At 41.9% G+C, this 20,753-nt stretch overlaps 1 protein-coding gene across 2 annotated transcripts in view; it reads left to right on the top strand.

Moving 5' to 3' along the window:
* The window catches only part of LOC106591860 (dedicator of cytokinesis protein 1), a 747,377-nt gene that overhangs the window by 119,258 nt on the left and 607,366 nt on the right, over window positions 1–20,753 (top strand). For both annotated transcript variants that reach the window (XM_045687698.2, XM_045687696.2), the window contains exons 22-23: window positions 795–923; window positions 13,620–13,728. In XM_045687698.2, coding sequence (XP_045543654.2) covers window positions 795–923; window positions 13,620–13,728 — 238 coding nt within the window. The remainder of the gene's footprint in view (window positions 1–794; window positions 924–13,619; window positions 13,729–20,753) is intronic.

Raw genomic sequence — 20,753 nt, 5'->3', positions numbered from 1 at the left:
ACTATTGTTTGTACAGATGAACGTGCTACCTTCCGGCGTTTGGAAATTGCTCCCAAGGATGAACCAGACTTGTGGAGGTCTACAATTTTCTTTTGAGGTCTTGGCTAATTACTTTTGATTTTCCCATGATGTTAAGCAAAGAGGCACTGAGTTTAAAGGTAGGCCTTGAAATACACCCACAGGTAGACCTCCAATTGACTCAAATGATGTCAATTAGCCTATCAGAAGCTTCTAAAGCCATGACATCCTTTTCTGGAATTTTTCAAGGTGTTTAAAGGCACAGTCAACTTAGTGTATGTAAACTTCTGACCCACTGGAATTGTGATACAGTGAATAATAAGCGAAATAATATGTCTGTAAACAATTGTTGTAAAAATGACTTGTGTCATGCACAAAGTAGATGTCCTAACCGACTTGCCAAAACTACAGTTTGTTAACAACAAATTTGTGGAGTGGTTGAAAAATGAGTTTTAATGACTCCAACCTAAGTGTATGTAAACTTCCGACTTCAACTGTATTTACCAGATGTTATTGTGGGTGTAGTGAAATGCGTGTGTTTCTTGCTCCAATAGTGCAGTAATATCTAACAATTCACAACAATACACACAAATCTAAACGTTAAAGAATGCAATTAAGAAATCTATACATATTAGGATGAGCAATGTCGGAGTGGCATTGACTAAAATACAGTAGAAACTGACCAATGTTTTGAAGAACTATGTAGAGAATGCAGAGAAGGTGACAGAACAGCTATACAATATCTAATGTAATGTGTATATGTGTATGTTCTTCAGGAAGCTGACCAAGGTTCTGAAGAACTATGTGGAGAATGCAGAGAAGCTGACAGAACAGCTGCTGAAGGCCATGAAAGCTCTGGAGTACATATTCAAGTTTATAGTGCGCTCCAGGGTCCTCTTCAACCAGTAAGTACACACACACACACACACACACACACACACACACACACACACACACACACACACACACCCCCTACACACTACTCTGCTCAAATCGTTCATGTGAATAATATGACTTTAGTGTTGATTTGTCCGTCTGTATCCGTTTCCGTTTGAATGTAAATATTGACAGCAGGAAGTTCATGGTGTGTAATATGCTACAGGGCCTTCATAAAGTATTCAGACCCCTTGACTTATTCCACGTTTTGTTGTGTTACTGCCTGAATTTAAAATGGATTAAATTGATTTTTTTCTCTCTCCCGTTTACACACAATACCCCATAATGACACATTTTTGTGCAAATGTATTGAAAATGAAATACAGAAATATCTCATTTACATAAGTGTCCATACTCCTGAGTCAATACATGTTAGAATCACCTTTGGCAGCGATTACAGCTGTGAGTCTTTATGGGTAAGTCTCTAAGAGCTTTGCAGACCTGGATTGTACAATATTTGCACATTATTCTTTTTTAAATTCTTCAAACTCTGTCAAGTTGGTTGTTGATCATTGCTAGATAGCCATTTTCAAGTCTTGCCATAGATTTTAAAACTGTAACCTTGGCCCCTCAGGAACATTCAATGTCATCTTGGAAAGCAACTCCAGTGTAGATTTGGCCTTGTGTTTTGAGGTTATTGTCCTGCTGTAAGGTCAATTACTCTCCCAGTGTCTGTTGGAATGCAGACTGAACCAGGTTTAGCCTGTGCTTACCTCTATTTTGTTTATTTTTATCCTAAAGATCTCTCTAGTCCTTGCCGATGACAAGCATACCCATAACATGGTGCAGCCACCACCACCATGGTTGAATATATCTAGTGTGGATTTGCCCAAAACATAACTCTTTGTATTCAGAAGATAAAGTTAATTTCTTTGCCAAAGGTTTTGCAGTTTTACTTTAGTGCATTATTTGGCACTAAATAAGCATACCCACTTATTGCAAACAGGATGCATGTTTTGGAATATTTTTATTCTGTACTACAGGCTTCTTTATTTTCACTGTCATTTAGGTTGGTATTGTGGAGTAACTGCAATGTTGTTGATCCATCCTCAGTTTTCTCCTATCACATCCATTAAACTCTGTTACTGTCACAAGTCACAATTGGCCTCATGGTAAAATCCCTGAGTGGTTTCCTTCCTCTCCTGCAACTGAGTTAGGAAGGACGCCTGTATCTTTGTAGTGACGCAGTATGATGATACACCATCCAAAGTGTAATTAATAAATTCACCATGCTCAAAGGGATATTCAATATCTGCTTTTAATTTGTTTTACCCATCTACCAATAGGTTCCTTTCTTTGCGAGGCATTGGAAAACCTCCCTGGTCTTTGTGGTTGAGTCTGTGTTTGAAATTCACTGCTTGACTGAGGGACATTACAATTATCTGTATGTGTTGGGGTAGTCATTAAACATGTTAAACACTGTTATTGCACCCAGAGTCCATGCAACTGATTATGTTACTTGTTAAGCACATTTTTTACTCCTGAACTTATTTCGGCTCACCATAACAAAGGGGTTGAATGCTTATTGACTCATTTATTTATACATTTTATAAAACATATCTAAAAACATAAATCCACTTTGACATTAATGGGGTATTGTGTGTAGGCCAGTGACACACAATCTACAATGAATTCATTTTAAATTGAGGCTGTAACACAACAAAATGTGGACAAAGTCAAGTAATGTGGATACTTTCTGAAGGCCCCGTAAATCATATTGATTATGTCGCCGTTACTCTACCCCTATTAAAAATGTGCCATATAATAACTACCGCCATATAATAACTACCACATAACTACCACCATATAATAACTACCACCATATAATAACTACCACCATATAATAACTACCACATAACTACCACCATATAATAACTACCACATAACTACCACCATATAATAACTACCACATAACTACCGCCATATAATAACTACCACATAACTACCACCATATAATAACTACCACCATATAATAACTACCACATAACTACCGCCATATAATAACTACCACATAACTACCGCCATATAATAACTACCACATAACTACCACCATATAATAACTACCACATAACTACCACCATATAATAACTACCACCATATAATAACTACCACCATATAATAACTACCACCATATAATAACTACCACATAACTACCGCCATATAATAACTACCGCCATATAATAACTACCACCATATAATAACTACCACATAACTACCACCATATAATAACTACCACCATATAATAACTACCACATAACTACCGCCATATAATAACTACCGCCATATAATAACTACCACCATATAATAACTACCACATAACTACCACCATATAATAACTACCACATAACTACCACCATATAATAACTACCACCATATAATAACTACCGCCATATAATAACTACCGCCATATAATAACTACCACATAACTACCACCATATAATAACTACCACATAACTACCGCCATATAATAACTACCACATAACTACCGCCATATAATAACTACCACATAACTACCACCATATAATAACTACCACATAACTACCACCATATAATAACTACCACCATATAATAACTACCACCATATAATAACTACCACCATATAATAACTACCACATAACTACCGCCATATAATAACTACCGCCATATAATAACTACCACCATATAATAACTACCACATAACTACCACCATATAATAACTACCACCATATAATAACTACCACATAACTACCGCCATATAATAACTACCGCCATATAATAACTACCACCATATAATAACTACCACATAACTACCACCATATAATAACTACCACATAACTACCACCATATAATAACTACCACCATATAATAACTACCGCCATATAATAACTACCGCCATATAATAACTACCACATAACTACCACCATATAATAACTACCACATAACTACCACCATATAATAACTACCACATAACTACCACCATATAATAACTACCACCATATAATAACTACCACCATATAATAACTACCACATAACTACCACCATATAATAACTACCACAATATAATAACTACCACCATATAATAACTACCACATAACTACCACCATATAATAACTACCACCATATAATAACTACCACCATATAATAACTACCACATAACTACCACCATATAATAACTACCACATAACTACCACCATATAATAACTACCACCATATAATAACTACCACATAACTACCACCATATAATAACTACCACCATATAATAACTACCATATAACTACCACCATATAATAACTACCACCATATAATAACTACCGCCATATAATAACTACCACATAACTACCACCATATAATAACTACCACATAACTACCACCATATAATAACTACCACATAACTACCACCATATAATAACTACCACATAACTACCACCATATAATAACTACCACAATATAATAACTACCACCATATAATAACTACCACCATATAATAACTACCACCATATAATAACTACCACCATATAATAACTACCACCATATAATAACTACCGCCATATAATAACTACCGCCATATAATAACTACCGCCATATAATAACTACCACATAACTACCACCATATAATAACTACCACATAACTACCACCATAAAATAACTACCACATAACTACCACCATATAATAACTACCACCATATAATAACTACCACCATATAATAACTACCACCATATAATAACTACCACATAACTACCACCATATAATAACTACCACATAACTACCACCATATAATAACTACCACCATATAATAACTACCACATAACTACCATCATATAATAACTACCACCATATAATAACTACCACCATATAATAACTACCACATAACTACCACCATATAATAACTACCACATAACTACCACCATATAATAACTACCACCATAAAATAACTACCACATAACTACCACCATATAATAACTACCACCATATAATAACTACCACCATATAATAACTACCATATAACTACCACCATATAATAACTACCACCATATAATAACTACCGCCATATAATAACTACCGCCATATAATAACTACCACATAACTACCACCATACAATAACTACCGCCATACAACAACTACAACTACCGCCATACAGCAACTACAACTACCGCCATACAGCAACTACAACTACCGCCATACAACAACTACAACTACCGCCATACAACAACTACAACTACCGCCATATAACAACTGACTTCACATTGACGCTACCAGTTCATGATCAAGCCATTTCTCATATTTTAACATGTTGAATGGTTCAGGCTAGTTTCAGTCCGTTATAGAGTTCCAGAGGTTCATCATGTGACTAGCCTACAGGATATTATTGGATGTATTCGTATTTGTCAGAGGGAAACTTTTGAATGGGCGATTATCTTTCTCCCAGGTTGTGAAGTTGGTCATTTGGTATTGCGTGTTGCGTAGTGTAATATATGACCCAGGTATAATAGAGTGTGTGGAGTTTGATTGGTTTTCCTGTGGTGGAAAGAGAACAAGGTGTCCTTCAGCTCCACAAATTAGAACGGGGATGACACTCTCACTGGGCCCTACTCTCCTGCTTGGAGGAGTGAAGACATTGTGTGTGGCAGATGAGACAGACAGACAGACAGACAGACAGACAGACATCTCAGGGCTCTGGCTGGCCAGTGGAACGTTTCTGAGGAGTGAGGACATTGTGACAGACAGACATTCTCATCCCACTATTTTCTCCTTGGAGGTAGAGCTGGTGCCTGGTTGGTTGCCTGTGCTTGGCATGGTAGTTCTGTTCTGTCCCAGTGTACCGGCCTGACTCTGACTGGCTGGCTGGGTCTGAAATAACAACCTGTTCACTATATGGGTCCTGTGGGCCCTTGTCAAAAGTTCTGCCCCATAGGGAATAGTGTGCCATTTTGAACACAGCCTCTGAACTCTGCTTTGTAGCACCACATGAGAGGAAAGAAGGAAGACTTCAGTGTTGTTGTGAAACCTCAGAGCGATGCTTCAAATCCCATAGTTTCTGCCTGTAAGCCCCCTCCACTCATCAGTGGCTATTTCCTATCTCTGCCTGCATGTCTGTCTGTGTTCTACAGACTCTCATCATGTAGATAGCAACCACCTAACCTGGCTTCAAATAGTATTGGCTTCCTTGCACCAGGCAAAGCTCAATCAAATACTACTTGAACCCAGGTATGGCAACCTGCATTACCCTGTCTGTGTCTGGAAGTAACAGTGTGAAGTTGGATGTGGAAACCCTCTCTAAACATGCCTTGTACCCCCTCAGCAGTGTAGGAGGAAGAAACCCCCTCTAAACATGTCCTGTCAGCAGTGTAGGAGGAAGAAACCCCCACTAAACATGTCTTGTCCCCCTCAGCAGTGTAGGAGGAAGAAACCCCCTCTAAACATGTCTTGTCCCCCCTCAGCAGTGTAGGAGGAAGAAACCCCCTCTAAACATGTCTTGTCCCCCTCAGCAGTGTAGGAGGAAGAAACCCCCTCTAAACATGTCTTGTCCCCCCTCAGCAGTGTAGGAGGAAGAAACCCCCTCTAAACATGTCTTGTCCCCCTTCAGCAGTGTAGGAGGAAGAAACCCCCTCTAAACATGTCTTGTCCCCCCTCAGCAGTGTAGGAGGAAGAAACCCCCTCTAAACATGTCTTGTCCCCCCTCAGCAGTGTAGGAGGAAGAAACCCCCTCTAAACATGTCTTGTCCCCCTCAGCAGTGTAGGAGGAAGAAACCCCCTCTAAACATGTCTTGTCCCCCCTCAGCAGTGTAGGAGGAAGAAACCCCCTCTAAACATGTCTTGTCCCCCTCAGCAGTGTAGGAGGAAGAAACCCCCTCTAAACATGTCTTGTACCCCCTCAGCAGTGTAGGAGGAAGAAACCCCCTCTAAACATGTCTTGTCCCCGTCAGCAGTGTAGGAGGAAGAAACCCCCTCTAAACATGTCTTGTACCCCCTCAGCAGTGTAGGAGGAAGAAACCCCCTCTAAACATGCCTTGTCCCCCCTCAGCAGTGTAGCAGGACGTAGAGTAACTTGTGTTTTACTCAGTAATCACTAATAGAGGTCCATACATTGCAGTGATGGTAGACACACATTTCGTTTTATTCCCCAACAAAGCATCTAATTTTATAGTTCCATTCCCGTTTGGGGAGATTTACATGCATTGTGCAAGTGAGTGGGATAAAAGCCATGTTGTGGGGATTAGAGATGAGAGAATAGAGGCTTTACTTTAATCTCCTGTCTTGCACTCCTGTCTTGCACCGTACAAAGAGTTACAGGGATGCAGTCCCGATTCTGCCTCCATACAACGCGTTACAGTCCAGATTCTGCCTCCATACAAAGGGTTACAGTCCAGATTCTGCCTCCATACAAAGGGTTACAGTCCAGATTCTGCCTCCATACAAAGGGTTACAGTCCAGATTCTGCCTCCATACAAAGGGTTACAGTCCAGATTCTGCCTCCATACAAAGGGTTACAGTCCAGATTCTGCCTCCATACAAAGGGTTACAGTCCAGATTCTGCCTCCATACAAAGGGTTACAGTCCAGATTCTGCCTCCATACAAAGGGTTACAGTCCAGATTCTGCCTCCATACAAAGGGTTACAGTCCAGATTCTGCCTCCATACAAAGGGTTACAGTCCAGATTCTGCCTCCATACAAAGGGTTACAGTCCAGATTCTGCCTCCATACAAAGGGTTACAGTCCAGATTCTGTCTCCATACAAAGGGTTACAGTCCAGATTCTGCCTCCATACAAAGGGTTACAGTCCAGATTCTGCCTCCATACAAAGGGTTACAGTCCAGATTCTGCCTCCATACAAAGTGTTACAGTCCAGATTCTGCCTCCATACAAAGTGTTACAGTCCAGATTCTGCCTCCATACAAAGGGTTACAGTCCAGATTCTGTCTCCATACAAAGGGTTACAGTCCAGATTCTGTCTCCATACAAAGTGTTACAGTCCAGATTCTGCCTCCATACAAAGGGTTACAGTCCAGATTCTGCCTCCATACAAAGGGTTACAGTCCAGATTCTGCCTCCATACAAAGGGTTACAGTCCAGATTCTGCCTCCATACAAAGTGTTACAGTCCAGATTCTGCCTCCATACAAAGGGTTACAGTCCAGATTCTGCCTCCATACAAAGGGTTACAGTCCAGATTCTGCCTCCATACAAAGTGTTACAGTCCAGGTTCTGCCTCCATACAAAGTGGTACAGTGCAGATTCCTCCATACTGTCGTGTCTTTGGCATCATTAAAAGTGAAGACTGGTATTTTATCAAATCAATTCCCTGTAATTATTATTACGTTGTTAAACTAATCATGTAAATGTAATTAACTAGGAAGTCGGGGCACCAAGGAAAATCTTCATATTACAAAGTTATAATTTTCCTAATATACCTCTTCAGATATTTTAATATCTGGTCAATTAGTCTTGTAATTAATGATTTATTCTTTGCCTCAAGTTAGTCTCATTCCAAATGTCGTAAATTGTTGGTTATCTGCACAAACCCAGCCTTTACTATGAATCATCCATACATCAATTGGCTTAATCATTTATTTACTAACTAATAACAGAAATGCATAAACAAACAGTAGATAAGGTTACAAGGAAATGAAAGTGGAGGTTCCCTAGTGGGCTAAGCCGATATGACGGCTTGGTGGACAAAGGGAAGTGGGTGTGGACTGAGAACATGCTGTAAAGACAAAAGGAATCACTACACAGTTGATAATTATATTAATTGAAATGCTAACCCTTTGCACATGAACGCTCACTCATTCGGGAATAATTGCAATCAATATATATTTACACCCAGCGTGTCGTCGTGATTTCTGTTGGAATCCGGACCATCTGCTGACAGTCAGTTCATCAGCGTCTCTCTTTCTGCTTCCCTGAAGATCAAAGTCTTTCGTGGTTAGAATGGATACTTCAGAGTACCATTCAGAAATGTTATCATTGGCTAGATGTTTTGTCAGTTTTCGCATCCCAGGTTGACATAATTTCTAGCTGCAGACTAGTAATTAGTATCTAAAATGTGCTCTTATTCTGTCGGTATCGATAGTCTCAGAGTTGAACCATTTCCACCCGTGTAGCCAATGTTCCACGTGGTTTGGTTAGGAATTCAACAACCATTACAACCTTAGCTTAGACTGAGGTTTTTGTGGTCTGAAGGGGATTTCCTCAGGAGGGGTTTTTATTCGTAACAGTAGAAAAGGCGGTTCTACGACGCTAGATCATGTCTGTGCTCACGGGGGGCGGGCCATTGACTTAGTTAAACTTTAAAGGGAATACAGTTCTCTCACATTAAAGGTTTAACATCCCATTACATCATTTCAGAAATAGTTGTATTTTTACTCATTCATTTTATACATGAATTAGATGCAAACCCCATAATTGAGAAATGTACACATTCCCGAGAGATAGTTATGTGTGTTTCTTGTCCTCTGAGGTCACCAAATGAAACGCACTCGTCATACCCGTCCCTTAACTGTCCACGGACCATTCTCACGTGGACATTTTCTTTCAAATTCCCTTTTTGGGGATTTAGGAGTTCGCCATGTGAAATCCTTTATTCTCTCTGTGTCTCTCTTTCTGCATGGCCAGGGGGAGAGAGTCTCCACCAGAAATGTATGGCCTGAGATAAAATATCCTGGGTGTAGGAGAGAGTGGGGGAAGCCACAATCTATACCCAGAAAGGGCCACGTCATTACAATACAAAGGGTTACAGTCCAGATTCTGCCTCCATACAAAGGGTTACAGTCCAGATTCTGCCTCCATACAAAGGGTTACAGTCCAGGTTGTGCCTCCACACAAATCAAATGGAACTGGTGGGTGAGAGATCGACAACAACACACTATGAAAGCCTTAGACCAGGGGTTTTCAAATATTACTCTAGCAGGTCCTGATTACTACTGGTTTTCTGTTCTACTTGATAATTACTTGCCCCTACCTGGGGTCCCAGGTCTAACTCAGGCCCTGGTCATTAATATCACCCACCTGGGGTCACAGGTCTAAATCAGTCCCTGGTCATTAATATCACTCACCTGGGGTCCCAGGTCTAAATCAGGCCCTGGTCATTAATATCACCCACCTGGTGTCCCAGCTCTAAATTAGGCCCTGATCATTAACATCCCCCACCTTGTGTCCCAGGTCTAAATCAGGCCCTGGTCATTAATATCACTCACCTGGGGTCCCAGGTCTAAATCAGTCCCTGATCATTAATATCACCCCACCTGGTGTCCCAGGTCTAAATCAGGCCCTGATCATTAACATCACCCACCTTGTGTCCCAGGTCTAAATCAGGCCCTGGTCATTAATATCACCCACCTGGTGTCCCAGGTCTAAATCAGTCCCTGATCATTAATATCACCCCACCTGGTGTCCCAGGTCTAAATCAGGCCCTGATCATTAATATCAACCCACCTGGTGTCCCAGGTCTAAATCAGGCCCTGGTCATTAATATCACCCACCTGCTGTCCCAGGTCTAAATCAGTCCCTGGTCATTAATATCACCCACCTGCTGTCCCAGGTCTAAATCAGTCCCTGGTCATTAATATCACCCACCTGGTGTCCCAGGTCTAAATCAGGCCCTGATCATTAATATCACCCACCTGGTGTCCCAGGTCTAAATCAGTCCCTGATCATTAATATCGCCCACCTGGTGTCCCAGGTCTAAATCAGTCCCTGATCATTAATATCACCCACCTGGTGTCCCAGGTCTAAATCAGGCCCTGATCATTAATATCACCCACCTGGTGTCCCAGGTCTAAATTTGGCCCTGATTAGAGGGGAACAATTTTTAAAAAGCAGTGGAACTGTCTTGGAGGTCCAGATTAATTTTAGGGCCTTAGCCTACAGCGCATTGGGAAAGTATTCAGACCCCTTGACTTTTTCCCACATTTTGTTACATCACAGCCTTATTCTCAAATTCATCAAATAGTTTTTTTCCCTCATCAATCTACACACAATACCCCATAATGACATCACAATACCCCATAATGACAAAGCATAAGCTTTTTTATTATTGTTCTTTAAGCAAATTTAGAAAAATAAAGTACTTAAGTATTCAGACCCTTTGCTATGAGACTCTAAATTGAGCTCAGGTGCATCCTGTTTCCATTGATCATCCTTGAGATGTTTCGACAACTTGATTGGAGTCCACCTGTGGTAAATTCAAATGATTGGTCATGATTTGGAAAGGCACACACCTGCCTATATAAGGTCCCACAGTTGACAGTACATGTCAGAGCAAAAACCAAGCCATGAGGTCGAAGGAATTGTCTGTAGAGCTCTGAGACAGGTTTGTGTCCAGGCATAGATCTTGGGAAGGGTACCACAACATTTCTGCTGCATTGAAGGTCCCCAAGAACACAGTGGCCTCCATCATTCTTAAATGGAAGAAGTTTGGAACCACCAAGACTCCTAGAGCTGGCCACCCGGCCAAACTGAGCAATCGGGGGAGAAGAGCCTTGGTCAGGGAGGTGACCAAGATCCCGATGGTCACTCTGACAGAGCTCCAGAGTTCCTCTGTGGAGATGGGAGAACCTTCTAGAAGGACAACAATCTCTGCAGCACTCCACCAATCAGGCCTTTATGGTAGAGTGGCCAGATGGAAGCCACTCCTCAGTAAAAGGCACATGACAGCCTGCTTGGAGTTTGCCAAAAGACACCTAAAGGACTCTGACCATGAGAAACAAGATTCTCTGGTCTGATGAAACCAAGATTTAACTCTGGCCTGAATTGCAAGCGTCACATCTGGAGGAAACCTGGCACCATCCCTTCGGTGAAGCATGGTGGTGGCAGCATCATGCTGTGGGGATGTTTTTCAGCGGGAGGGACTGGGAGACTAGTCAGGATCGAGGCAAAGATGAACGGAGCAAAGTATAGAGAGATCCTTGATGAAAACCTGCTCCAGAGGACTCAGGACCTCAGACTGGGGTGAAGGTTCACCTTCCAACAGGACAATGGACTTAAGCACACAGCCAAGACATCACAGGATTCACTTCGGGACAAGTCTCTGAATGTCCCTGAGTGGCCCAGCCAGAGCCCGGACTTGAACTCGATTGAACATCTCTGGAGCGACCTGAAAATAGCTGTGCAGGGATGCTCCCCATCCAACCTGACAGAGCTTGAGAGGATCTGCAGAGAAGAATGTGAGAAACTCCCCAAATACAGGTCTGCCAAGCTTGTAGCATCATACCCAAGAAGACTCGAGGCTGTAATCGCTGCCAAAGGTGCTTCAACAAAGTACTGAGTAAAGGGTCTGAATACTTATGTAAATTTGATATTTGTTTTTTTTCTTCATAAATTTGCCACTTTTTTGCTTTTTAATTATGGGCTACTGCTTCTGGATTGATAAGGGGTTAAAAACAATTCAATCCCTTTTAAAATAAGGCTGGACAAAGTCAAGAGGTCTGAATACTTTCCGAATAAACTGGGTGGTTCAAGCCCTGATTGCTGATTTGCTGAACGCCGTGGTATATCAGATCATATACCACTGGTATGACCACTTTGTGCCTCTCTAATCACCTTGGTAACCAGTTTCTAACAGCAATAAGGCACCTCGGGGGTTTGTCGTATATGTCCAGTATACCACGACTAAGGGCTGTATCCAGGCTTTCCGCGTTGCGTCGTGGGTAAGAACAGCCCTTAGCCGTGGTATAATGGCCATATACCACACCTCCTCTGGTCTTATTCCTTCATCATAAAACAGTTACGAAGCCTTGTACCTAGCGACCACATCGTGTCAAAATAATCACAGTAAATGAACTGTTCTTCCCCCTACGTAATGTAGTCCAGATTAATAGGCATCTCTTTTGGTATGCCAGAACTTGCCGTTATCTTCCCTACTTTTGGCGCTGGAAGCAGGCAGGCTGCAGGGGTGTAGCCTGTTTGTTTTAGATGCTAATGATGATCAGCAATGATCAATGTATTTTCATCTTGTTTGGTATTTGCATGGAGAACCCATGCAGAGCCTGCAGTCAGTGGGCCCTGGTTTGATGGGTAGGGAACAGTGATATAACAATGACCGAGAAGTGGCCAACTGGCATACGGCTACAGGGGACCTGTTTACATCTCTGTGTGAGCTAACAGCAGGTCTCTGATTGTGTGAGGAGGGACTTCATGAAAGATCTCTTAATCATCTGTTTTAATTCCTCCTCTCCTCTCTCTCCCGCTCTCTTCCTCATTCTCTCCTACCACCCCTCTCTCCTCCTATCCCTCTTCCCTCCATCTCTTTTCTCCCCATCCCTCCCTCCCTCCCTCCACTCCTCTCCTCTCTCTCCCGCTCTCTTCCTCATTCTCTCCTACCACCCCTCTCTCCTCCTATCCCTCTTCCCTCCATCTCTTTTCTCCCCATCCCTCTCTCCTCTCGCTCCATTCTTCTCTCCCTTCCCTCCATCCCTCTCTCCCTTCATCCCTCCATCCCGCTCTCCTCTCCTCTCCTCCCTCTCTCCCTCCCTCCCTCTCTCCCTCCACCCCTCTCTCCTCTCCTCCCTCCCTCTCTCCTCTCCATCCCTCACTCCTCTCCTCCCTCTCTCCCTTCATCCTTCTCTTCTCTCTCTCTCCTCCATCCATCCTTCTCACCTCCCTCCCTCCCTCCCTCCCTCCCTCCCTCCCTCCCTCCCTCCCTCCCTCCCTCCCTCCCTCCCTCCCTCCCTCCCTCCTCTTCTCCCAGACTGTATGAGAACAAAGGAGAAGCAGACTTCATGGAGTCCTTGAGGAATCTCTTCACTTCCTTCAATGACATGATGAACATCAACTCAGAGAACACAGGCATGGTGAAGGTAGGACATCATTCATATAGTCTGTCTCTGCTTAAGAGTGATGCCTTTTGTGTTTCCATGCTACTCTATGTATTATGTCTCTAGTTCCCATCCCATGTCCACTGTGTGTCCAGATGTATCTTGCTCCCCTATGGGTAAAGGACAATATACAGTAGTTTCAGTTTCGACATACCTACTAATATAAGGGTTTTTCTTTATTTTTACTATGTTCTACATTGTAGAATAATAGTGACGATCATGAAATAACACATATGGAATTATGTAGTAACTAAAAAAGTGTTATACAAAATATTTTAGATTTTAGATTCTTCAAAGTAGCCACTCTTTGCCTTGATGCCAGCTTTGCACACACTTGGCATTCTCTCAACCAGCTTCACCTGGAATGCTTTTCCAACAGTCTTGAAGGAGTTCCCACATATGCTGAGCACTTGTTGGCTGCTTTTCCTTCACTCTGCGATCCAACTCATCCTCAACCATCTCAATTGGGTTGAGGTCGGGTGATTGTGGAGGTCAGGTCATCTGATGCAGTACTCCATCACTCTCCTTGGTCAAGTAGAACTTACACAGCCTGGAGGTGTGTTTTGGGTCATTGTCCTGTTGAAAAAACAAATGATAGCCCAAACCAGATGGGATGGCGTATCACTGCAGAATTCTGTGGTAGCCATGCTGGTTAAGTGTGCCTTGAGTTCAAAATAAATCACAGACCGTGTCACCAGCAAAGCACCATCACACCTCCTCCTCCATGCTTCATGGTGGAAACCACACATGCGGAGATCATCCATTCACCTACTCTGCATCTCACAAAAACATGTTGTTTGGAACCAAGAATCTCAAATTTGGACTCATCAGACCAAAGGACAGATTTCCACCAGTCTAATGTCCATTGCTCGTGTTTCTTCACCCAAGCAAGTCTCTTCTTCTTACTGGTGTCCTTTAGTAGTGATTTCTTAGCAGCAATTCAACCATGAAGGCTATGAAGGCCTGATTCACGCAGTCTCCTCTGAACATTTGATGTTGACATGTGTCTGTTACTTGAACTCTGTGAAGCATTTATTTGGGCTGCAATCTGAGGTGCAGTTAACTCTAATGAACTTATCCTCTGTAGCAGAGGTAACTCTGGGTCTTCTACTCCTGTGGCGGTCCTCATGAGAGCCAGGTTCATCATAGCGATTGATGGTTTTTTCTATTGCATTTGAAGAAACTTTCAGTTCTTGAAATTTAAAGTAGCTATGGACTGTCGTTTCTCTTTGCTTATTTGATCTGTTCTTGCCATAATATGGACTTGGTCTTTTACCAAGTAGGGCTATCTTCTGTATACTACCCCTACCTTGTCACAACACAACTGATTGGCTCAAATGCATTAACCTCTTACATCTAGACGTCCAATGATAGGCGTGGCGCGAATTACAAATTCCTCAAAAATACAAAAACTTCAACTTTTCAAACATATGACTATTTCACAGCATTTTAAAGACAAGACTCTCCTTTATCTAACCACACTGTCCGATTTCAAAAAGGCTTTACAGCGAAAGCAAAACATTAGATTATGTCAGCAGAGTACCAAGCCAGAAATAATCAGACACCCATTTTTCAAGCTAGCATATAATGTCACAAAAACCCAGAAGACAGCTAAATGCAGCACTAACCTTTGATGATCTTCATCAGATGACACACCTAGGACATTATGTTATACAATACATGCATGTTTTGTTCAATCAAGTTCATATTTATATCAAAAAACAGCTTTTTACATTAGCATGTGACGTTCAGAACTAGCATACTTCCGGGGAATTTGCTAACAATTTACTAAATTACTCACGATAAACGTTCACAAAAAGCATAACAATTATTTTAAGAATTATAGATACAGAACTCCTCTATGCACTCGATATGTCCGATTTTAAAATAGCTTTTTGGTGAAAGCACATTTTGCAATATTCTAAGTACATAGCCCAGCCATCACGGGCTAGCTATTTAGACACCCGGCAAGTTTAGCACTCACCAATATCAGATTTACTATTATAAAAGTTTGATTACCTTTTGTTGTCTTTGTCAGAATGCACTCCCAGGACTGCTACTTCAATAACAAATGTTAGTTTGGTCCAAAATAATCCATCGTTATATCCGAATAGCGGCGTTTTGTTCGTGCGTCCCAGACACTATCCGAAATGGTAAATCAGGGTCGAGCGCATGGCGCAATTCGTGACAATTTTTTTAAAAATATTCCATTACCGTACTTCGAAGCATGTCAACCGCTGTTTAAAATCAATTTTTATGCAATTTATCTCGTAAAAAAGCGATAATATTCCAACCGGGAATCTCCTTTTCGGCAAACAGAGGAAAAATCACAAAGACGGGGGCGGCCAGGGCACGCGCCTAAGCCCACAGTCCCTTGATCGGCCACTTGAGAAAGGCGATAATGTGTTTCAGCCTGGGGCTGGGATGACGACATTCTGTTTTTTCCTGGGCTCTGAGCGCCCATGGAAGACGTAGGAAGTGTCACGTTAGAGCAGAGATCCTTTGTAAAAGATAGAGATGGCAAAGAAGTTCAAGAAATGGTCAGACAGGCCACTTCCTGTAAAGGAATCTCTCAGGTTTTGACCTGCCATTTGAGTTCTGTTATACTCACAGACACCATTCAAACAGTTTTAGAAACTTTGGAGTGTTTTCTATCCAAAGCCAATAATTATATGCATATTCTAGTTACTGGGCAGGAGTAGTAACCAGATTAAATCGGGTATGTTTTTTTATCCAGCCGTGAAAATACTGTCCCCTAGCCATAACAGGTTAAGAAGGAAAGAAATTCCATAAATTAACTTTTAAGAAGGCACACCTGTTAATTGAAATGCTTTCCAGGTGAGTACCTCATGAAGCTGGTTGAGAGAATGCCAAGAGTGTGCAAAGCTGTCATCAAGGCAAAGGGTTTCTGTTTGAAGAATCTGAAATATATTTGAATTTGTTTAACACTTTTTTGGTTACTACATGATTCCATATGTGTTATTTCATAGTTGTGATGTCTTCACTGTTATTCTACAATGTAGAAAATAGTAAAAATAAAGAAAAACCCTGGAATGAGTAGGTGTGTCCAAACTTTTGACTGGTAGTGTATCTGTTATTGTTGGCTGTGTGTTGTTCCCCTCTTTATTCATTGTCTTCCTGAATAGATCTCTCCATGTGCCTCCCTCCCCTCTGTGTTCATATGTATTTCTTCTGCAACTGTTGTCTCTGTCTGTGTTCTCTCTCTGACCTGGTCTGTTCTGTGTCCTGGGGCATCTCTCGCTCTCTCTCGCTCTCTCTCTCTCTCTCTCTCTCTCTCTCTCTCTCTCTCTCGCTCTCTCTCTCTCTCGCTCTCTCTCTCTCTCGCTCTCTTTCGCTCGCTCTCGCTCTCTCTCGCTCTCTCGCTGTCTCTGTCTCTCTCTCTATATCTCTCTATCTCTATCTCTCTGACCTGGCCTGTTCTGTGTCCCGGGACATCTCTCTCTGACCTGGCCTGTTCTGTGTCCCGGGACATCTCTCTCTGGCCTGTTCTGTGTCCCGGGGCATCTCTCTCTGACCTGGCCTGTTCTGTGTCCCGGGACATCTCTGCGTTCCTCCTCTTTAGCTCCTCCTCAAGGTATTTTCTGATTGCCTCCCTCCCTCTATCCCTCCCTCTATCCCTCCCTCTTTCCCTCCCTCTTTCCCTCCCTCTTTCCCTCCCTCTTTCCCTCCCTCTTTCTCTCCCTCGTTCCCTCCCTCATTCCTTTAACTAGGCCTTTTGGAAGTCTTGTAACAGAGTTGAATTGTTGCACCGTTAGAAGTGCTCCTTATAGAGGGTTTGTTAATCAGAATAGAGGGTTTCCATGTAGGAGACTGTTAATTCCCTTCAACAGTGGCTATGTCCCCAATGGTAGCTTATTTCCTGTTTCCTTATGGGCCCTGGTCAAAAGTATAGCGCTATGGGACGTAGCCAGTGTTTTTGAAATCCAACGTTCCTGCTCTGGTCTCTGTTTCTGTCTGATTGGCTGTTTGAAATCCAACGTTCCTGCTCTGGTCTATGTTTCTGTCTGATTGGCTGTTTGAAATCCAACGTTCCTGCTCTGGTCTATGTTTCTGTCTGATTGGCTGTTTGAAATCCAACGTTCCTGCTCTGGTCTCTGTTTCTGTCTGATTGGCTGTTTGAAATCCAACGTTCCTGCTCTGGTCTCTGTTTCTGTCTGATTGGCTGTTTGAAATCCAACGTTCCTGCTCTGCTCAGGTCTCTCTCTGATTGTTGACAACTAGTTAAACAACCAAAGTGGTGACAACAGGGAAATCATCTGAGGCTCAAATGACACCCTATTCCCTGTCAAAGGAAGTGTGCTAAATAGGGAATCAGGTGCCATTTCCAATGCAGCCAGGACACTAGGAAGAAAGGCTCAGAACTGCCTGGTTATTAAAACCACCCTGATAGGAGAAAACAGGGAAATCACAGCTCCTCCCTGAACAACATTACTGATGGAGGTCGTTGTTCTTATTTTACAACATGGACGTTTAGTGGTTTAGTTGTCAGTACCCTGGCAGCTGTCCAGATCACTGACATGTTTAGGTTTCTAGTGGCCTATAAATAATGACACATGTATTTACCATGTGGTAAATAGGGAAATAAATGGATGGATTTACAGATGACTACCTGTATAAACAGATCATCCCTTAGCCTGGATCCCGTCCTGCTAATCAAGCCCAGCCAACTAATGACTAATGACAAGCATAATGACTCTAGACAAGCATAATGACTCTAGACAAGCATAATGACTCTAGACAAGCCTAATGACTCTAGACAAGCCTAATGACTCTAGACAAGCCTAATGACTCTAGACAAGCCTAATGACTCGAGGCAAGCCTAATGACTCTAGACAAGCACAATGACTACTGACTCTAGACAAGCATAATGACTCTAGACAAGCCTAATGACTCTAGACAAACATAATGACTAATGACTCTAGACAAGCACAATGACTCTAGACAAGCATAATGACTCTAGACAAGCATAATGACTCTAGACAAGCATAATGACTCTAGACAAGCATAATGACTCTAGACAAGCATAATGACTAATGACTCTAGACAAGCATAATGACTAATGACTCTAGACAAACATAATGACTAATGACTCTAGACAAGCATAATGACTAATGACTCTAGACAAGCATAATGACTCTAGACAAGCATAATGACTCTAGACACAGCCTAATGACTCTAGACAAGCCTAATGACTCGAGACAAGCATAATGACTAATGACTCTAGACAAGCACAATGACTCTAGACAAGCACAATGACTCTAGACAAGCATAATGACTCTAGACAAGCCTAATGACTCTAGACAAGCATAATGACTAATGACTCTAGACATGCACAATGACTCTAGACAAGCATAATGACTCTAGACAAGCATAATGACTCTAGACAAGCACAATGACTCTAGACAAGCATAATGACTCTAGACAAGCATAATGACTCTAGACACGCCTAATGACTCGAGACAAGCATAATGACTAATGACTCTAGACAAGCACAATGACTCTAGACAAGCACAATGACTCTAGACAAGCACAATGACTCTAGACAAGCACAATGACTCTAGACAAGCACAATGACTCTAGACAAGCATAATGACTCTAGACAAGCCTAATGACTCTAGACAAGCCTAATGACTCTAGACAAGCACAATGACTCTAAACAAGCATAATGACTAATGACTCTAGACAAGCACAATGACTCTAGACAAGCATAATGACTCTAAACAAGCATAATGACTCTAAACAAGCATAATGACTCTAGACGCAAGCACAATGACTCTAGACAAGCACAATGACTCTAGACAGGCACAATGACTCTAGACAAGCACAATGACTCTAGACAAGCACAATGACTCTAGACAAGCATAATGACTCTAGACAAGCACAATGACTCTAGACTCTAGACAAGCATAATGACTCTAGACAAGCATAATGACTCTAGACAAGCACAATGACTCTAAACAAGCATAATGACTAATGACTCTAGACAAGCACAATGACTCTAGACAAGCACAATGACTCTAGACAAGCACAATGACTCTAGACAAGCCTAATGACTCTAGACAAGCATAATGACTAATGACTCTAGACATGCACAATGACTCTAGACAAGCATAATGACTCTAGACAAGCATAATGACTCTAGACAAGCATAATGACTCTAGACAAGCCTAATGACTCTAGACAAGCCTAATGACTCTAGACACGCCTAATGACTCGAGACGAGCATAATGACTAATGACTCTAGACAAGCACAATGACTCTAGACAAGCACAATGACTCTAGACAAGCATAATGACTCTAGACAAGCATAATGACTCTAGACAAGCATAATGACTCTAGACAAGCTAATGACTCTAGACGCAAGCACAATGACTCTAGACAAGCACAATGACTCTAGACAAGCACAATGACTAGACAAGCACAATGACTCTAGACAAGCACAATGACTCTAGACAAGCATAATGACTCTAGACAAGCCTAATGACTCTAGACAAGCCTAATGACTCTAGACAAGCCTAATGACTCTAGACACGCCTAATGACTCGAGACAAGCATAATGACTAATGACTCTAGACAAGCACAATGACTCTAGACAAGCACAATGACTCTAGACAAGCATAATGACTCTAGACAAGCATAATGACTCTAGACAAGCCTAATGACTCTAGACAAGCACAATGACTCTAGACAAGCATAATGACTCTAGACAAGCATAATGACTCTAGACAAGCCTAATGACTCTAGACACGCCTAATGACTCGAGACAAGCATAATGACTAATGACTCTAGACAAGCACAATGACTCTAGACAAGCACAATGACTCTAGACAAGCACAATGACTCTAGACAAGCACAATGACTCTAGACAAGCATAATGACTCTAGACAAGCATAATGACTCTAGACAAGCCTAATGACTCTAGACAAGCACAATGACTCTAAACAAGCATAATGACTAATGACTCTAGACAAGCACAATGACTCTAG

This window comes from Salmo salar, chromosome 01, assembly GCF_965601325.2.
Source record: "Salmo salar chromosome 01, fSalSal1, whole genome shotgun sequence".
In the NCBI taxonomy this organism is placed as follows: Eukaryota; Metazoa; Chordata; class Actinopteri; order Salmoniformes; family Salmonidae; genus Salmo; species Salmo salar.
This window is presented reverse-complemented; position numbering and strand designations above follow the sequence as displayed.